The sequence below is a fragment of the Phaethon aethereus genome (assembly GCF_964289735.1).
Source record: "Phaethon aethereus genome assembly, chromosome: 2".
Classification (NCBI taxonomy): domain Eukaryota; kingdom Metazoa; phylum Chordata; class Aves; order Phaethontiformes; family Phaethontidae; genus Phaethon; species Phaethon aethereus.
The window spans coordinates 39,508,865-39,528,563 of NC_138582.1; the positions used below are offsets into that span (position 1 = coordinate 39,508,865).

Below are 19,699 nucleotides of genomic sequence, written 5' to 3' on the forward strand. Positions count from 1 at the left end.
GAAGTCAGCAGGTATCCCAAGTGCAGAAGCTGCCTTGGTGGCTGTGGTAGGAGGGGAAGGAGCTTTAACTGCTGGTAATGCTGCGGACGTATGGTTCAACCCTTTGGCAGGTTCACGGCTGTGGAGCCTCCTCACCCTGGTACCGTGGCACTGTGCCGTGGCATCTCAGTATGTTTTATTATGCTGGCTGCAGGCAAGCAAGTTTCAGATGGGAGCTTCTTTCCTCTGCTTCTGTCATCAAGTGCAACCTTTATTTTTCATTTATGCTTTGGCGCACTGGCAGTTAGGTTAGAGGAGATCGTCATTACTATGAGCCACAGGAGACACACTTCCTCCAATTTGATATTTAAAGTTCTGTATTTAGGGAAACTGAAGTCTTTTATAACAACCAAGGGAGCATTCATATGGGGCAAGTATTGTTCATGACTAATATTGTCTGTAATACTGGTGAAATCTTTTTTGTAAACCTTTTTTTCTTTGAGAGAAAAAAAACAAGGGACCATGATCAGCAATTTCTAAATTGCATAAAAATTTGAGAAAATTTTGGAGAAAATTACATTAAATCCATCTCTTCATAAGCACAGGCCTCCTATAGGCAAATATCTCATGTTTAGATGCCTAGCTGCACCATTTACCTATCTTCTTTACTCCTAGTATTTTGTGCACTTCGTGAACTATCCTATACCACATAGGCAGAGAGCAAATTGCTGACGATCAGCTAACATGTAAGCAGGTTCCATGGAAAAAAGTATCTCTTGAGGTTACCCAGTTGCTCATAGTTTGATCTGGCAGGACACTTTGAAACACCAATCACTTGTCACATAGCAAAGTTTGGTAAATGTGTGTTTGCAAACTTGCTCAGTTCTGGCTCACCCGTTCTTTTAAAATTTTTGCATCTTTTACTTCTGTCTTGAAACATCAAAACTGAAGTAAAAAAGATGTTTAGCATATGTCATTCTACCAAGCATATTGTATGTGTTTTTTATCTCATGATATGAGAGGGGGAAGAGGACAAGCAGCAGTACATAACCAGCAGACCCCTGGGATTTAACGGCACTCTCATTGATCTGTTGCCCTGCAGGAATACACAAACCTCTTGGCAGGCTCTTCTCATTGTGAGTCCGAGCTAATGCAGACAGGAGATGTAAAATGTTGAATGGGCCAGCAGTAGTTTCAGCATCACTGAGTCAAGACGTAACTCTAGTGGGATACTTGGGATTTTAGTCTATCGCAACAAAGAAAGGCCAGTGAGTTACATCACGTTCACCATTTACCTTAGTTAGCCTTTCTCCCACCATTCTGAGGCAATGGCATCAAGTAATAAAAAGGATATCGTCTTCCTGGATGAGCTGTGCTGTGTCTGTTCCCTCATTGATCCTAGAGTGCCTTGTCCTGGCTAAAGGACCTTCTGTCTTTCCAGGTGATGCTGAGCTGTATCAGTCCGCCTCAAAGGCACTGTTCGTTGCCCCCAGGTACTCCGACTTCTTCTTGTGCTTCATCCATATCTTCCTCAGGAGGCTGGGCGTCCCGCACAGGTTGCCTCCCGTCAGCGGTAAGGAAGCTTCTGCTCCAGGTGGCAGGGTCAGGTCGTACTCTGCCGTCTTCCTCCAGTGCTGCCTGTGGCTAGAAGAGAAAACACAGATGCATAAAGCGTTAATCTCTGTGGCCTTTCTTCCCTGCTTATGATGACGGGCCACTGAAAACCAAGGGCTGCCCGTTTGCCAAGGGATGTTTGCAGCTGGCCTGTCGCTGGGACTGGCGAGTCCAGGGTGAGCAGGGGCAGTGCGGGGCAGTGGGCTTGGATGCTGCAGCCGCCCCTGCTCCCCTTGGAGCCCCTCGGTCACTCGCTATCAAGGTGAACACTCACACGAGGGGATGGGCTACAAGTGGGACTGCTACTAGATGCATCCTCTGTAGCATTTGCCCCCAGAGAAATAGCTGGTAGGTGGCCCGAGGACAGAGACGAGCCCTTCAACCAAAGCCCTGGGGACCACGTGGCAGCGCCCAGGTGGAGTGAGGTCCACCTGGCCGAAGGGCCTGAGCTGACTTACACCCGCTGAGGGGGGTTTATGTGTCCCCGTACAGAGTGCGAAGACACTGTGACGGCTTGTTACTGTCCCTTGGGTGGCCACGTTAGGGTCCCTTAGGTGGCAATGGCAACATCTCCAGTATCACTCAGATCCCTGTCTGGGTTAACTGTCTACTGATGAGTGCATTTGTATTGTGGTCAAGTTGTTCCTTATTTACGCTTAAAGACAACAAAACTGTGTTTAAAAAATATTTGATTACATTTTCTAAACTGCCTTAGGGCAAATATTATAGACTTCTTAGGGGGAAAATACTTAAGTTTTGAATTTAGATGCTTTTCCTTCTAGTGATAAAAGAGCGCTGTAACTGGCACTGAGGTGGCTGTATAAACAGCCATGGTTGACAACAGAACCAGCACGTTCTTTAGCCGATCTCTGCCTGCCTTTGGGAAGCAAGCGGCGTGGCTTTACTGTAAATCACTGAGGTTTTACTGCTCCGATTCCGAGGAGATCTGCAGCTGAGCACTTCTTTGTGTTTCTGGTGAGAGGGTGACCTGAGGTGGAGGCCCCGTCCCCTTCCATGCCCAGCAGCCCCCATGCGCAGCCCCCCAGGCTTGGCTGGAGGGCTGGGAAGGGACTTACTCGTCTGAAGGAGTGCCGTCGCCTGCGGGCGAGTCTGTGACAGCCACCGCTTTCGCTGCGATATGGGCAACTGGTGACGGTGGGAACTGCAGGAGGAAAAAACACGTCATTAGGAAATGCCACTGATGAGTAGGGTCCCCAGGTTTGTCTGTGGAAAGAGGCTGTTTTAGGAAAAGGTATAAATACTGTAAATCTCTCAACAAGAGAAACCAGGCTGGCTAAGGACTTGACTGCCCAACTCTTACCCACACAAATACCGATTGCTCACGTGAACGGTCTCACTGAGTTCAGCACAGGGCTCATATAAGCAAGAATTACACCTCCCATCAAAGGACGGAGGCTTGCAGAACTTTTTATTCCCTGGTTTTTCTGTCTAGCTTCCCGAGGCTTTGTGCAGATTGAGCAGCCTGCCTCTTGCAGCTCTTCACAGGCCACCTCTACCGCTGGCTGGGAAGCAGCTGTCCCAGCCATCGCTGTTTCTTGAGCATTCAAGAAATGTTTCCCTATTTTGGTGGTTGCTGCTCTGTGGTGTGGGGGTCCCTGGTTCATGCCCCAGTTCTGCCACAGCCCCACAAGTGCTTAATCATCAACTTCCTCCTTGTTTTATTTGATGATAAATCGCCCGCCAGAACTGAGTCACATTTTCCCGTAAACAGGTCACTGAGACTGGCATACCCTCCAAGATGATAAGCTAAAGGGTGAGTTGCCCAGAAATAGAAAAAAAATGTCAAAAATTACGATGTGCTCTCATAAGTTCAAGCAATAAACAGACTTACTGATTTTACTGGCAATACTGAAAAATTTCTTCATATTATTGTCACTACTATAACTGGTCTTAAGCCATCAAGGGCTATTTCAGCACTAGACTGAAGTCCTGTAGCCCTCAGCACAGGAAAGACATGGACATGTTGGAGCGGGTCCAGAGGAGGGACACAAAAATGGTAAGGGGGATGGAGCACCTCTCCTTTGAGGACAGGCTGAGAGAGTTGGGGTTGTTCAGCCTGGAGAAGAGAAGGCTCTGGGCAGACCTTCTTGCAGCCTTCCAGTACTTAAAGGGGGCTATAAGAAAGATGGGGACAGACTTTGTAGCAGGGCTTACAGTGATAGGACAAGGGGTAATGGTTTTAAACTAAAAGAGGGGAGATTTAGACTAGGCATAAGGAGGAAAGTTTTGACAAAGAGGGTGGTGAAACACTGGCACAGGTTGCCTCGAGAGGTGGTAGATGCCCCATCCCTGGAAACATTCAAGATGAGGTTGGATGGGGCTCTGAGCAACCTGATCTAGTTGAAGATGTCCCTGCTCATTGCAGGGGGTTTGGACTAGATGATCTTTAAAGGTCCCTTCCAACCCAAACTATTCTGTGATTCCATGATTTCCCCTGGGATTAATCTGAGACTGGATACATTTAGTATCCCAAGTACTAGTGCAAGTATTCCAAGACTTCATGATGTTTAAAATCACTTTTGCAAGCATCCTTTGAAATTTAACTGGGCTAATTATTGGTAGGTGCAATTAGTTTCATTATAACTGAATACTGTTAATTTTGACCATCCTTCAATACTGGACAGTAATTTTTCTTGCTACCAGCTAGCGAGTATATTGCAGCCATCCAAAACAGCATTTGAAGCCACAAAATTTCTATAGCATGGTCTGGTGTTGGTCAGGAACTTTTCAAAGGTCTATTTTCTGTTTGAAAATCTAGTTTTTATAAAATGCAGGGACTTTGGAAATTGTTTTTGGTAAGAAAAAGAAGGGAGGGAAAATGTTTTAGTAAAGCTGAGTCATTTTTAACTATAACATTTTGTCTGTCCACTACAGAACAAACTTCTGGGTTTTGTATGATGATTTTCCCATCAACTCTTTATTGACTGCTCTGATTATCATGTCAGGTTGGCATTCTGGACAATATGAATTACTTGATGCTTGTTCCACTTCAGAAATACTTTTTTTTCCCAATTTGTGAAATTCCCTGAGAAACACGAGGCTAATTCCTCCCAGCTTTTGCAGGTAGCTGAGCATCCAGAACAGGAGCCTGTTTCCATCCCACAACCCTTCCCGGCAGCCGTTCCATGCCAGTCTCTGCTCCCAGATAAGGATCCTCTGGCATAAATCATGTCTCAAAGCCTTAACGAAGACTGAAACCTGCATGTACTGTGACAGACTGACATGCTGTTAATGTGGCACATGCTGACAGGTACTAGGTTTTAAGATGCATCAGACAATGGTAGTTGGTCTTTCTGTATTTACTTACCAAAGATTTTCCATCCAACAGGTGATTACAGGTCTTGGATGACTCTCGTTCAGTATTTCCCACTGTGAAGCATAAGAAACATGGCATTATTGGTAATCATCCCATTGGCGCAGCTTGAATTAAAAGCTTCCTTCCATGCAGCTAAATCCAGATATGAACAGAGCCCAGGTTCAGGTTATAGTCCTACTAGATTTGATCATAGCCAAAAGTGCAGAAGTTTCTCTCTTATGATCATCTACTGCGATGTCAAAAGAAGTCGTTCTGGAGAGTCACCCAACTGCTTGCTCCTAGACTTTTCAAATGAGACGATGAACTGTCCTTAGCAGACCAAGCTAAGTGGGAGCCCTCCCCCCCGTGAACACTTGTGTGTATGTTTATACCAAGAGCGGTCGCATCTGCTGCTCCTCAGCAGAGGTTGGTTAACGCAGTTTTTTTGCCTCTTGGAGCCCCTGCTGCCAGCTTTGTCCTGCCTAGGAGAGCATTCTCCTTTCGGGATCGCCCTGGGGAGTTATTCTTACCTGGGCAGAGATGTGTGCTACATCCACCCCAACCAGGGAGGGATTTCAACCTTTCTGTCTGCCCCAGTGGCACTGCTGTCCTCAAACCTGGAGGTTACCTTTCAGTTACAAGTGAGCGCTCAGCCCATAACTTATCCATGGATAAATGCTCACTGACGTTCCTGTTAGTTGTGCTGAGGAAATAAACGAGTGAGGGATGCCAGATTTTTTTCATGGAGCCAAATCCTCTCATTTGGCTGTGGGAACGTGGAGAGATCTCTCTTTTTTTTTTTTTCCTTCTTTCTTTCTGTTCCTGGCCATTTTTGGTAGTCTGCTGTTTTTTAAAAAGATATTCAGGTAAGTGAAGAGCAAGGATCTACAGAAACACCAAGATTCACCGAGACAGAGGACAGAATATGATTCACAATTGCTGTGACCAATGGAATAGAAATAATGACAGCAAACATGAGAAATAGCCAAGGCTCTGCTTATAGTGCTGTCTCCAGCATGAGTTAGCAATCAGAACTGTCTTCTCCTTCTGAGGGCAATATTTGACCATGACAAATATCTGAACCTGCGTCTCTCTTCCCCCCCGTCCTTCCCCCCCGTAATTGCATTAGGTACCTAACTGTATCCCTCACGTCAAAGTTTAATTCGATTACCTCCCCTCATCTTGCATATTAGGTACTAACAATATTCGGCAAGTGGCTCCAGGCATCAGTGCTTCTGCTAATGTCCACTTTTTTTTTTTGTTGTTTTGTTTTGTTTGATCTTATGTTGTCTGATTCTTCCCTTCAGTCCCTCTTATTATTAGATATAGAAAATGTTCTGGCAAAGTTTTAGCAAAATATGTAAGCAAAAGTAAGTCCTCATGTCTTCAGGTTCATAAGCGCTCTTCAGGACAGTGGTGGCTGGGTGCGGTGTGAATTCCACTTCCAGAAGGTGCTATGGATGTCCAGGCCTGGGACAAGGGTTGCCCCACATCTGTTATTCTGACTTGCCCTGTGTTTCCAAGACGAGTACTTGCACAAAAACTTCATACAAAACTGAGTACTTCTTTCCTGGAGAATAAGTGCAATTTTTTTTTTTTTTAATCTATCCATCCTGTGAAGCAAAGCACAGCTTTCAGTTTCAAACAAGGGGTTTCTTGTTCTGGCCTTCCACTACACTTACTTGCCTTCCTGAACGCTGGAATGCACTGTCCTCATCCTTTGGTATTTGTGTAGGGTTTCTGATGCTAGCAGTAAGTGTGCTGATGCTCTCATCTATTCTCTTGTTTACACATTTTTAATTTCCTCTGGAAGTTGAACTGTTCACTCTATGACCCAGATTTCAAGTTCTGCTTTACGAAGTCTGAAGTGTCTTTAATATTCAGCAGTACTTTTCTACGGAGCAAGCATGGAAAACTCTACAGACACAACTATTTCCAGTAAGAAAGTTGAAGGATGTTTTTGAAGGGTGACAATTATGTGGAGGTCACACTTGTACAGAGATTAATGAAAACAGAAGATACATATCCATACATATACCTCACTTCATATCACATTATGCTGGCTCTCCAGCTGTTGAGAAACAGCTGGAGAAACCTTCCTGGACTCTCTCATGGCACCCAATTCTCTGTGTAGGTATTATTAGTACAGGGCGTACTGAAACCAGCATATTGTAGCAAAGAGCTATTTTTATTTCATACAAATATTTACAAACTTTTCTACTTTCCTCACCTTAAAACGCTAAATCAGTAAAGTCACGCACTCAAAAGTTAGGAAATACCAGAATTGTACTAAAGTTATTTCACGCCCCCCAAGTATCTAGACATTGAGATTCAGTCTCTAATTTGTGACCAGAAACCATATTTCCACAGACTTCCTGCATCACTCATATAGACAGTGTTCCCTCAGAAAGCAGTTGTTCATCCTTCGCTTTTATTTCTCAGTGCACACTCCTGTAGTTACTTTCCCCCACTCAGTGTTTCTGAGAACAGAACTACTAACATTTCAACAGCTTTTCTGTATTGCCGACCACTGCGGTCATCATCTGCACAGATGTTTTAAAAAAACAGCTTCATCGTCTCCTGGAAGACATGGAGTTACGCCAGGGAAACAGGGACCGAGTTTAAGATGAGAAGTTGCTGGGATCCAGTTTTCCAGAGGCTTGAGGAGGATGCAGCACCGTTCATAGTCAAAGCACAGGTTTTAGTGCAGCAGGAACCGAGCGCTCCCAGGTGTTGCGGCCGGAGGTGTGAAGCAGGCTCCCAGAAAAGGGGGACAGACTGGCTGCGTGAGGTGATGAGCGTCACTGAAGAATCCGGTGGCAGTGATGGACAGACCTTAGGGAGCTATTGCAGGAGATGCGCTGCCGCGGCACCTGAGCACCTTCCGTGCTGGGGGAAACCGGGATCCGACATCCTCGCCACGCTGCACAAACTTAGGCAGCCCTGCAGCTGTTCGCTCGTCCAGATGCTCCTGGTGAGTTTGTCCTGTCCCGTCCTCCTCGCTCCCTCCTTCCACTCAGTCAGTCCTTTCTGGTTTATTTTTTGTTCTAATTTAAACTTGGTTCCTCCCTCTTTCCCATTCAGCATCCCAGTTTCTTTGCCCAATAGCTTCCCTTTCTCCCCCTACGAGAACCATTTCCCCCTTTTCTGCTCTTCTTTTCGGATTCCTACATCTTTTCCTGTTCGCACCTATCTGTCTGTCATCCTTCACCCTTTCTTGCCCCCAACACCAGGAGGGACCAGCAGTGCCTCCTTTCTCCCCCGCTGGCTCTTTGCCACCCACTACCCCACAGCCGCTCCCAGCCACTCCTCCTCCTCTCCCCACTCCAGCCCCGAAGCCCCAGCTCTTTGTTCAGCCATTTCTTGGCTTTGGTCCCAGTTTGAGATCTTTTTCCCTACGGTCCTAAGCTCAGTTTGTTCCTTCTCCGTTTCCCAGGCCCTGCTCTTGTCTGGTCTGTGTTCAGATGGGATGGCTTATAAACAGTGGAGTTGCTGACCGGTGCTGTGAAGAACATGCACCTTCATGGTAGTATCTATCTGCTTTACAGATTTAGCGCCTTCGAACAGCTAAATGTCCGATATTTCTACCAAAAAGGTGCCATGTGGGATTTTTTCAAAGGCTTATGACTTGACTGCGTCTGGGTGGTTTTGCAAGGGGGAGCAAGAGATGCGTTTTTGATTAAAAGGCCACCCCTTGCCAAACTGCATGGCCCTGCTCCAGCTTCGGCCTTCCAAACATAACATACTAGCACTGAAGGAGCTGAATGACCAGTCTATTTATGTTTACTCATTTCCTTGGTTTTGCATTGGCAAACTCTATTTTTCCTTCACGGGTTCTCACAAATACGCTGAACAAGTTCTGGTTGAAAAAACAAAATCATGTCTGTGGCTGACATCCAGAATCTAAAATTTCATCCCAAATAATTATGTTCTGGCAGGTTCTAAGCAACTGAACAGGGATCTTATATAATAAGATGACTCAGGCAAACTCAGTAATATGCAATCTATCATCTCTACAACAGTGTCAGCCTTTGGAAAGGGAAAGTTTATGACTGAATCAAGCGAGAGCTCTGCAATGCCACGGTCGTTATCTCATTAATTCCACTGGACATTTTAATCATGGAAGTATCCTTCAGGTACCTAACGAAGCGCCTGCTTCACTGTCAACTGGAAGACTGCAATATCTAAAAATCTTCTGAAGCCACAGAAGAGTAAAGCCGTTTCTGCGAACTTACCGTGCTGGGCAGTGCCCTTGGTGGGGCAGGGTCCCCTCTGCCCGCTCTGCAGGCGGCCCGAGCCCCGCACCTCGTCTTCGCTGTGCAGCACCTGGAGGAGGTCACCCTGGTGGGGCTGCAGCTTCTCTGTCCTGTGGGGCCGACGATCGGCTACGGCTACCACCTACCGCGAAGAGGCAAAACCATCCCGTTACACCCAGCCTTGGAGATAAGGTGGTCTGTCAAGGTCACAGGGGAGCAGCATGGTGCTCGCTCTTCCCACTGCTTCACTGTCATCCAAAGGGGATTTTGTTGGGTGGGCACTGTGGGATTTGAGGGGTGTGTTTTGTTTGGTCTTGCCTCTGTTCATGAGATGTATAAACATATGGGAAAATCAAGCGTGGCCTCTCTGGGACCCAGCCGCTTAGTTGCACCTTTCTGTATTCTCCTCAGGAGACTGAAATGTGGTTCTTTTCAAGATCTACTCACTCAGATCTCAACTCACTGAGGGCTGCATCTTTGAATATTGGGCCCCTTGTATCTCGAACACAGTCCCTGAAAACGAGTGTGAACAAAATCAAGTTCTTTTCTAATCGATCACGATTAAGCCATGGCACTCACTGTGCTGCCACAAGCAACCAGAGAGGACAAAGGACACTCTTTTAAGGTATCAGCTTAAAAAAACAGGGATAGGCTCCAAGCAGGGGGATCCATCAGGACTGTTATCCAGGATGGTCCAGAAACAATTTTCTCAAGATTAAAGTCCCAACAGCTGGGAAAGAGTGTTTCATACTTCAGGTTTTTTTTATTCTTCCCTGAAGACTTTCTACTCTCAAAAGCATAAGTTAAACAGGGTGAAGATCCAAACCAGCAAGGAAACAAGACACATGCCAATTATTTCAACAGTTTCCCATTAGACTTACCTACATTGATTGTATGTTGAAACACCAGGAGAAAAGAAGTTACTTGCATCTAACTAATGACTGATAGTTGCCATCTATGTGTTTTATATAAAACTACGGTTATTTTGTCTCAAGACTGAGATCAGCAGCTGACCAGTCTGCTATTGGTATAGAAAAAGCCTTAATTCCATCTATTGCTCTGCCTTCTAACATACACTCAAGATAAAAACAAGACCGCATCCAAGCATGTCCCCTCATGCAAAATTGTCCATTTTCTTTAAGTAAGTTTTAATTCAGTTTGCTGTTAATCTGCAATATTCTGTGCATTGAACTTTTATACAGATATAAAAACACATGGAAAGCAATGTTTTCCAAAACAAGAATAAAGAAAACCCCCAACCTGACCACTTTTTACTCTTTTGACTCCATGTAGCCTCAGGAGTCTGGAGAAGGCTACATGACCTAGATCCTACTGACCAGCAGGACGAGGAGCAGAAACTGCCCAATAGCACACAAAAATAGTGCTGGAAAGGGCTGGTGAGGCAACCGAAGCCTAATCCAAGACCTAAGAGGGGTTTTCTCTCTGTTCTGTCGATTTTGGCACACAGCCTAACACAGTCCCTGCTCCATAAGCTACTTAAGGATGTGCCTAGTGTTAAGTTAAAGTCAAAGGGACTACTGGTGTCCTTGAAGACAAGCATGTGCTAAAGGAGGATGGGGCTGGGGCCGAGCTCTACGGACCATGAATCTGGTGCTGCTGGACGGAGCCGAGCCCCAGCATCGGTCCGATAATTCAGAAATGAGGGTGATGCCAGTGGTGAGGGGCCTCCCGTTGCTGCTTAAGCAGTTGGCATTGGCTCTCCCTCAGCTTCCCCTGGACCAGTCCCAGGACCTCCCCACCCCCCTGCAGCACCTCCTCGCAGGCTGCGGGCTCCCGTGTCCACGCACGCCCTGACCACCCCAACCTTGCAAGCGGCTTACCAGAGGCATTGCCCCCAGCACCCCGGTGGCGTCAGGGGGGACACCCGTCCTCATTACCAACAGGGTGAGGCTGTGCCCGGCCGGGGTCTCCCACGACAGTCCCCCTGCCCCGCACCCTGTTTCGCCTCAGCCGAGCCCTTCCAGCTTTCTGGGAACACCACGGAGCTCACCTTTCCCACCAGCTTTGGAAACGTGCGCAGTGCTCTTGCCCACACTCAGTCTTCCTTGGTGTGTGACAGAGAATGTCCGCAGCCCGCTGCTACTGAGACACCCGAGGTCGCTGCTTTTGCATAGTCATGGAAAGAGCATCTTTGGTAAGTGGGGTGCTGGCCGCAGCCGTCTCTAATCCTGAAAGTGGCTTATTTGATCGGTATAAACCACCACTGACTTGAAATGTAACAATCTGCCTTTGTGTTGCAAAGGATGAAATTTAGCGTGGGGAAAGGAAGCAGGATTTTAAACTCCATTAATAGCAGGAATTATTCGGGTGTGTTGTCTATGTTTTCGAGATCCCTTGTTACACGTCGGATCAGTAATGCCAAAACACCTTCAAGCGGAAGGAACCTACAAACAGGTTACAATGCCATTTTCCATCACAGCTGGAGGCAAGAGCACGATCTCCATAGCGCATCTTCCGTTAACATCCTTCTTTGCAGCGTTTGGCTGTAGTACGCTTTTGGAATTTCTTCTCTCCTAATTCAGGATTTCACCGTGACTTGGGCTACCTCACCCATTACTTAATATGTAAAGACTTATCTAGGTCAGGAAATTAAACCTGCTGTGGTGCAGTTTTGATCTAAACTGGAGCTGACATTTCTCTAGGGTACCTAGGGCAAGGCAGAAGGATCAGCTGGAAGTCACTTGTTTTTTCTAGATGTACCAGGAAATTTAAATCTGTGTGAATGGCAGAGTCAGCCAAACTATGCAGATTTAGTAAACTGCTCTCTAAAAAACTACTGTTTTTAGAACCTGTAAGTCCCTTGACTGGCTCGGCCTGTTTGCAGGACACCGAGTCTGAATTCAGAGCTCAGCAAAGCCTCTTTTTTCGTGGACTTTATCGTGCACATGAGAGCACCGAGGCCTGGCATACCCGCTGTTGGAATTAGCTGTGTTAAGCAGGGGCACGGAGGGCACAGGAGGGTTGCAGAGCAGCGCAGAGGATGTTCCAAGAAAGCCAGTGCGCCTCGACCCAAAACCCCACCGCCAAACCGACAACCAAACATAAATGGTGACAATTAAACATCTGGCTTTGGATAAAACTTTGAAGCTTAGAGGCTGAACAATGAAGTGCTTGTTAGTGGAGGAAATGCCAGATTTGTAGAGTTAAGCTCTTTTTGATGGTCTAATGCTGATCTAATTTTTAATGTGGCAGCACTAGCATGCACAGAGGGATTTGCCATTTTTCTGCAGAGTAGCCAGGTACTGGTGTCCAGACAGTTCTACCCAAAGTATTTTGGGGCCAGGAGAGCAAGGGAAGAGGAGGGAAGGATCTACTATCACTGGGAATAACTCTTAACAGGGCAATAGCAACTGCAAATAAGCAGATTGGTGAAACACTCAATTAAAAAAAAAAGTGTTTCCCCCTTTCTTTCACCCTTCTACAGTCATGATTGTGCTTTTGGGATGGGTTCTTGAATGACATGGAACTTACCCCCACAAGACTAGTCATCTGAGTGTTAAGTCACTTAATGCTACACTGCTTGATTACTTCTGCCATGAAAAAAAGGTCTGGCAGATGTCCACGTTGCTTGCTATTTTTGCCCTTGCTGAGGATTAAAGTTGTGCATCCACTGCAATCACCAGAGCAGAAGATTTCATGTTATCTGAGGCATTTCTACAGCACTGACTGCAGGTGCAGAGGTAAAAGCGAAAAATAAATAATCATTCTGCTACTTTTCTGTGGGTCTAGAAATTGGCAATCACAACTTCCTCGCAGGCACGTATATTCCAGTACGCGCAATTTATTTGAATGCTTGCGCATGAGCTGTAAGCAGCTGCATCATACCGAGCTGACTGTGCCAACTGCTTTGGTTTGAGAGCCTTGCGTGTGTTCTTAGCTGGAGCTGCAGACCATTCCTCAGGCTCGGTGCTCCCACCGCTAATATGATGCTGCCTGCATGCTGACTAAGGGCCAATCAAAGGACGTCTTTAATTGGGGTCAGGAAAGCCCCAAAGGAAAAAAAAAAAATCCTCTAAAAATACAGCAACAAAACAGGGACTTTCTTATCTTATTTTCTTAGACCTTTATGAGTACAGTGCTGCTACAGCAGCTGATCCAACCCAAATGAAGTATTAGAGGCTCCCACTCAGCAGAAACAACAACTATCTGCTGAGATTTGGGACATCATAACAGGCATACAGTTGCCCTAGATTTTGATGAGAGCTAGATGAAAAATTTCCAGCTGACTAGTTTTATGAGAAAATTCTGGTTGGAAGAAATCTGGGCATTTTGTTGGAAAAGTATCTATTTTGTCAAAAAATGGAGAAATTATCTGAGCATTCTGTTTTATTAACTCATAATAGTTCACTTTTGGTTTGGACTTTTCTGCTTTTTTTACATTATGGGACAAACAAAATATACAAAAGGCATAACAAATAAAAGGGAGTATCTCAAAATGGCTTATTTTAAGGAACACTCTGACACTGAGTTTCATCCTCATTTGGAATGAAAAGTCATTTTGAAACCTCAGCCTGAGTTACTCGGTTACAACAAAAATAAGATTTTTCACAATTTGAGAAAATACAGATACATAGTTTTTACTCAAACACCACAGGGGTATTATTGACCCTTCCTGGGGGTCACTCAGGTATCCTGCGATCCGATCAAGAGAGGGGATGGGAGTAAACGTGGCGAGGTTTTTGTCGGTGCACAGGTAAGTGTGGTAAACAGAGGGGACCTACGGTGCTCTGGGGAGATTTGGGAATCGGGAATATGAAGAGGCGGCTATTTGCAAATGAGGATGGAGCTGGGAAGTGGGAAAAGGAAAAGCCATGGAGCACAGTATTCCAACAAAGTGCTAGAGAAGGGGCAGGTCTGTAGTGAGAAGAAATGCTCAGAAAAGCCTCAACAAGCGTAAAAAAGCGCTTTGATATGCACGAGAGGAAGAAGGCGTCATTCCTGCAAGTCAGAACCGCAATAAAAGCATCATGGAAGGGGTTGTGAATGGGCCACGTGGCTTTAAGGAGGGAAAACTGGCTCTGACAACAAGAAACCTCATGCCCACGTGTCAAAGTGTCCAAACTTGGAAAACATTTTCTCAGAGCATGAAAAATGTTCAGTTCTTTGAATTTGGGGGGGTACCTCACCGGCAGGGAGTGGGTAAAGCTCCGGCTGTGCCCTCCGTGCCAGTGCACAGGGAGTGAGTCGAGGACAGGCAAGCACTGCCGGGATCAAGGGACGGGCATCCTCCTGTGGCTCTCAGAGCCATCTTTCTGAGTCGAGGTTACAGTCCATTGCTTGGTGGTTTTCTCCCAAATTCCCTGGGGAATGGGATACTGGCTACTAACGCCTGTATGTATTGATATGATGTTTGCTTTTCCTTCCTGCCTGTCCCTCTGTCACTGTTATTAGGGTATGGATAAGAAGTAAGTCTGTGATTCCCTCAGATGGCCTGTGTTGATAAGCTGTTATGTTCATTCTGACTGGCTCCGCACAGACAGATCGTAATTTTTGAAGTTTCAAAGCGCTTCCGTAAATAAACTGTACCTTTACAGAAACTCCCCTTTGTGTTTCCCTCCCCACTCCCTGCATCAGACACCGACGCACTCCTTTGCCCTGAAAGATCTGCTTCCCATTTATCCATGGCATTTTTAAGGATAAGTGCAGACAACTAGAATTAAAAAAAAAAAAAAAAAAGGGAGAAAGGGAGATTTTTCTTACATTCTTTGTTAGGATGTGTTGCGTACTTTTGGCTCGTCTTCGGGCAGGACTACATGCTGCAAAAAGAAGAACAGGAACATGGTCAGGGTGCAGTGGAGGTGGACGAGATGAGGTTACACATCCCTCTAAAGGTCCTCTGTGAGAACACATTGGGGGCATGATGGGGAAGGGGGGAAGAAGAAAGGGTTTAAGGAGGATTCTGGCTGAAACAACCCAAAAGTAAGTCCTTTTTAATGTAATCTCAGAGACCATGCTTTAGCTATACAATACAGACATCCATGGGCAATAGGGCAACAGCCTTCCCAAAGTTTCTGCACCTCTCCCATAGGCTTCCAGGAGGAACCATCCTTCTCCTTCCTGAGTTTTGATCTGGCCTCCCACTTGCCAATGTTTCAGAAGGAAACGAGCTTCTCTTTCCATCCAGTCACCTCCAAACATGACTAGTGTAATACATTAGCTTTGGAAAGGCCCATCATTTTATCTCGATAGGGACTTTTTCAATAAGCTCAAACTGCTTCGTGACATCATTTCAGTTTTACTTCATGATGGCCGAAGCACAACATTTGCACTAAGCCTAGTCTTTTCTTTTCCAATCCTCAAAATGACCCACTTGATTCGTTAACTTGGGGCATTTTGCTTAAAGTCAGTTTCTCAATGTTATTTCTTAAACCCATGAAGACACCAGAACCATAGGCAACAGAGAATCGCTAGCCACTGGACACACAAGATGCTAGGACCATAAGCCAAGCTTTTGACTGGACTGAAGCAATTGGTTTTGGGTGGGGCATTTTTTGGACAAAGCGAAGATTGTTTAAACACTTTTTGTTTCAGTTTGACTTGAAACTGGCCTGAAAAACTCAGTGATACTCCTACCTCTCTCTCTCATCATATCTCACCCTTTTCCCTTTTTTACCCTCCCCCACGTTCAGGATACAGGCGTCATGCCTACAGGATTTAGCAGCCAGTGACAGAAACAGGCCAGCAAAAAAATGGCAAATTTGGAGAATTAACTCCAATTCTAAAGGCTGACCCTGAGGGCAAGGCATGTGAATGGGGGTTTCCTACTCAGGCTCCATGTATAGTCCAAAGGCTTTGAAGAGCCAGGAAGGTTTGCTACGGCGTGGCAGGTGGCTCTTACTCTCCAGGTGAGCTTTCCTTTACATTTTTGGCATACATTCAACTCCAGGAGTGGCAGTGCTCATCGTTGTTATGTATTAACGTTTGCAGAGAGTTTTGAAGCTGTGGAAGCAGCTGGAGTTCACTCAAGGCTGCTCATTTCTGCAGCCAAACTCCTCTCCTCTGACGGCAGGAATAACAAGTGACCGGGCTTTCCCGGGCTCTGGTACAAGCAGAGCTGGCAGTGGGACCAAAGTTACTCTTCCCAGACACCTTGTGTTTGTCTAAAAGCCACCCCTCAATACCCCAGTGAGGATATACATGATGAGCATTAGGACCCCACTGGCTAGAAGTAAAGTTTTGGCCTATGCTCTGCCCATAGTTAAACAGGACAGTAACACGGGAGGTGACAAATCTTGCCCAGGGACCCTGCCGGCGACCCGTGGCAGCACAGGCTACTTCCACGCTGAACTCACCGCAAGTAAGTTATCCGCCTGTTTGGAGCTTGAGCGTGTGCTAAGCTCTTAGCTTGGTTACGCTCTGTTTTGCACGGCATGGTATCCTCAGGGATCCCTACTGCCTTCTCCTGCAGGACACATTTTATATTTTGAACCACGGTGAGTGTGGGATGAAAACCAGACAAACATAACGAAGGTGGGTTTTTTTCCTAGGAATATGTTGTAACTTGCTTTTGAAGCTGCTGCAATCACCTTTACTTCTGGAATTTCATCGCGTGAGGACTAAACTAATTGCCCACAAGCAAAACACTCAAGTGCAGAAAAGCTTAGTGATGCGAGGAATCATCTTCAAGTCTCTCTGGTATTGTATGTGTTTTACTGGACAGCGTGGGGAGCACGGCTTATAGAGATTTCTTCCAGAAGCAAGTACTTTTGTGCTGTTATTGGTACCCAGGCTGGTGCACAAGGAAATTTGCTTATTTACAGAGTAGGGATGGTCCACAGTCCAACTCACTGCCTGTCGTCCGCCGGCGCGAGTGGCAAATGGCTTACAGGGGCTGAAGAAAGGCAAGGCACGAAAGGGAAGTCCCAAGCACCAGCAAACATGCGGTGACCCGAATAGCCATTGAACGAAGGGCGAGTCACGGGGGTAGCCAGAAGTGACCCGCTTGCGCAGGAAGACAACGGTGGCAACGCAAACAGCGGGGCTGCAGGGCTCTGCCTGCAAACATGATTTTCTGCGGGGAGCGGGAGCAGGAAAGGAAGAATGAATCCTTGCAGGTGATGTTTCTGGATTTGCCTGCAAAAGGATGTTTGCACGTACAGCCCAGCTTTCGGGCAACAAAAACACAGTGATGGTTCACTTTGTCATTTCCACTTGTATTCTAGAAATTAAGCAGCTGAGAGCTCATGTTCGCAGCTTGCACATAAAGATCTGATCTGGCCCCACAATTTGTTTTCCCTACTTTTACCTGCTTTCTTTTTCTCGTTGCTGAAATACGCAGCTATTGAGTTTAAACTAATTTGTTCAATCAAATGCAGACGGGGCTTTGTCCGGTTCTTACTCTTCATTACAAGCAATTAATGTTAATCATGCATTCATTTCCAGGGCATGGCTTTGGAAATGTTCCACTTACTGAGCCACCAGACTTAAATTCAACATTCACGCAGTTCACCCAGTTCATCCGAGCTGCTAACTGCTCACAGAACTTCATTTTCTTTTCTATTACACAGAATAGCCACACAGTTGCAAGCTGTCACTTTGGCAATTACCTCATAGGTATATCAACACCGATTCCAGATCTCCCAATTTTGCCGGCGCAGAGGTTTTACACAGCCACAATGTCGGAGCACCTGCACGTACAAGCTCCAGGAACAAGCAGCGAGCGCCGGGCTGCAAGCAGAGCGCGGCACGGCGCGGCAGCACGGATGAGCTGCTCGCTTCAGAGATTTCCCTGATGCTAACTACCCCCATCTGCCTAAAAGACAACACGGCAGCGGTTGTTACAGCTTGGATGTACTCACATTTGGATGAAATCACAGTGGTGAAAACTTCTAAATTTTCGTCGCTGCAGCTGTAAATCTGGTGCATTTTCCCCCTCTCCCTCCTGACTGCCTTTCAGCTTCATGCAACCGCTCTGAACTTCTGGTAAATAGGTTTCACTAATCCAATCTGGCTCTGTGATCATTGTCCAGATCTACAAAGGACAGACTGATGCTGTGATCTCATCTCATTCCATATTCTTCATCGCAACATTTTCTGCTCCCATCTGCCTTTCTATGAATACTATTAATGCAAAGATTTAATTTAGCTGTTACTTGAAGCTTCTACTCAGATAGATAGAAGCATTTTATTTTATGTCTCCTTTTACCAGTATGGAGAATCCTCTACCATAAACGGCTAATAATTAAAGTCTGTTCTGTGCAGACAACGTATAGGCAAATAAACCTTTACAGAAGTACTACAAGGATTTTTAAAACAAGTTGGGTTAATACTTCGTGTACTTTAACACATTTGTCATAAAAACTTCCTCCTCCCATATACTGAGGAGCTGATTCTAGGTGTATTAACAAAAGCATTTTGTGCTTTACCTTTTAAGTTCATAAACTAGTACCTGAATCCTGGGCACTTCAGTGTAAAATTTGAAATGCAGATGACAAAAGAAGGGCACGTCAGGCAGACATACATAGGTCTATATGACCCTACACTTCAGTGGCTGCAAAGGGAGGGCAGGTGGCTCAGTCATAGATGAGTTCCTATATGACTTGATGGTTCTGGGGCCTAATTCCATATTTATGCACTTCAACAAAAGGTCCTCTTGCCAAAGCTTTTCATTCCTTAATGCTCCCATCAGAAATTGTTCCTTTCCACATCTATGAAAATCAGCCCCCTCAACTTCTGGTGACTTACTGCTGCCATGGACACCTAAGCTCAAAAATTTTGGCTTGCAGGCTCCAGCAACTGATGTAGCAGAAACACTTTCAAGTGTGAATAATGATATTAAATTATATCAGTCTAATGAATAGCCTTCATTACTAGCACTTGTGTGTAATTAACACAAAAACTAGTGCTGTCTTCTCCTATGGACATCTGCCACCAACAGTCCCAGATGGAAAGTGCCAGCAAACATGGGCTGTCACTGTCATATTCATATAACGTTTCTTCTTTGAAATAATAAATATTGGTCAAATACACATCCTGAGTCTGGAAGCAGTCTGGTTGAGTGGAAGGTGTCACTGTTTCAAGAAAGAAACGAGTGAAGAGAAGCTGCTATCACTTGTCACCTCCCAGGGCAAGCCTCCTGCTGTCCAAGGGCAGCAAAGCCATCGTGGGGCGGGGGGCATTGTCCCAGGAAACCCTGCCGTGTCTGAAACGGGCGGTGGGACGACAATATAATCAAGCAAAAGTTCAATTAGTTTTTGATTTATTGCGCCACATGTTCTGCTTGTATGACTGATGTCATTAACATCAGGCTCGGCCGGCGTGTTCATCTGTCCCTGCCCGGCTCCCTCTGAGGGCGCACGCACTCAACAGATGGGGAACTGCACGGGCGCGAATGCAATTGTTTATCCCCCTATTGTTCCTGTGTCAAGCAATCAAACCAAATCCATTACCCACCGAGAAAAAGATCAGCGCACCGTCCATTCAGCAGTGAATGGAGCAGAGGCGGTTACGCAGGGAGGCTTTAAAGCTTTCAAAAGGATAAAAAAAAATAATGAAGAGCAACACTGAATAGTTG

At 45.9% G+C, this 19,699-nt stretch overlaps 1 protein-coding gene across 1 annotated transcript; it reads right to left on the minus strand.

Annotated features, from left to right (window-relative positions):
* Window positions 1-1,436: 1,436 nt before the first annotated feature.
* On the minus strand, window positions 1,437-18,051 carry VXN (vexin; the record flags this gene model as incomplete). Its single annotated transcript, XM_081996421.1, has 6 exons — window positions 1,437-1,623; window positions 2,670-2,755; window positions 4,922-4,983; window positions 9,145-9,307; window positions 14,887-14,942; window positions 17,985-18,051. The coding sequence occupies 6 exons, from the start codon at window positions 18,049-18,051 to the stop codon at window positions 1,437-1,439; spliced, it is 621 nt and encodes a 206-aa protein (XP_081852547.1).
* Between the last annotated feature and the right edge of the window lie 1,648 nt (window positions 18,052-19,699).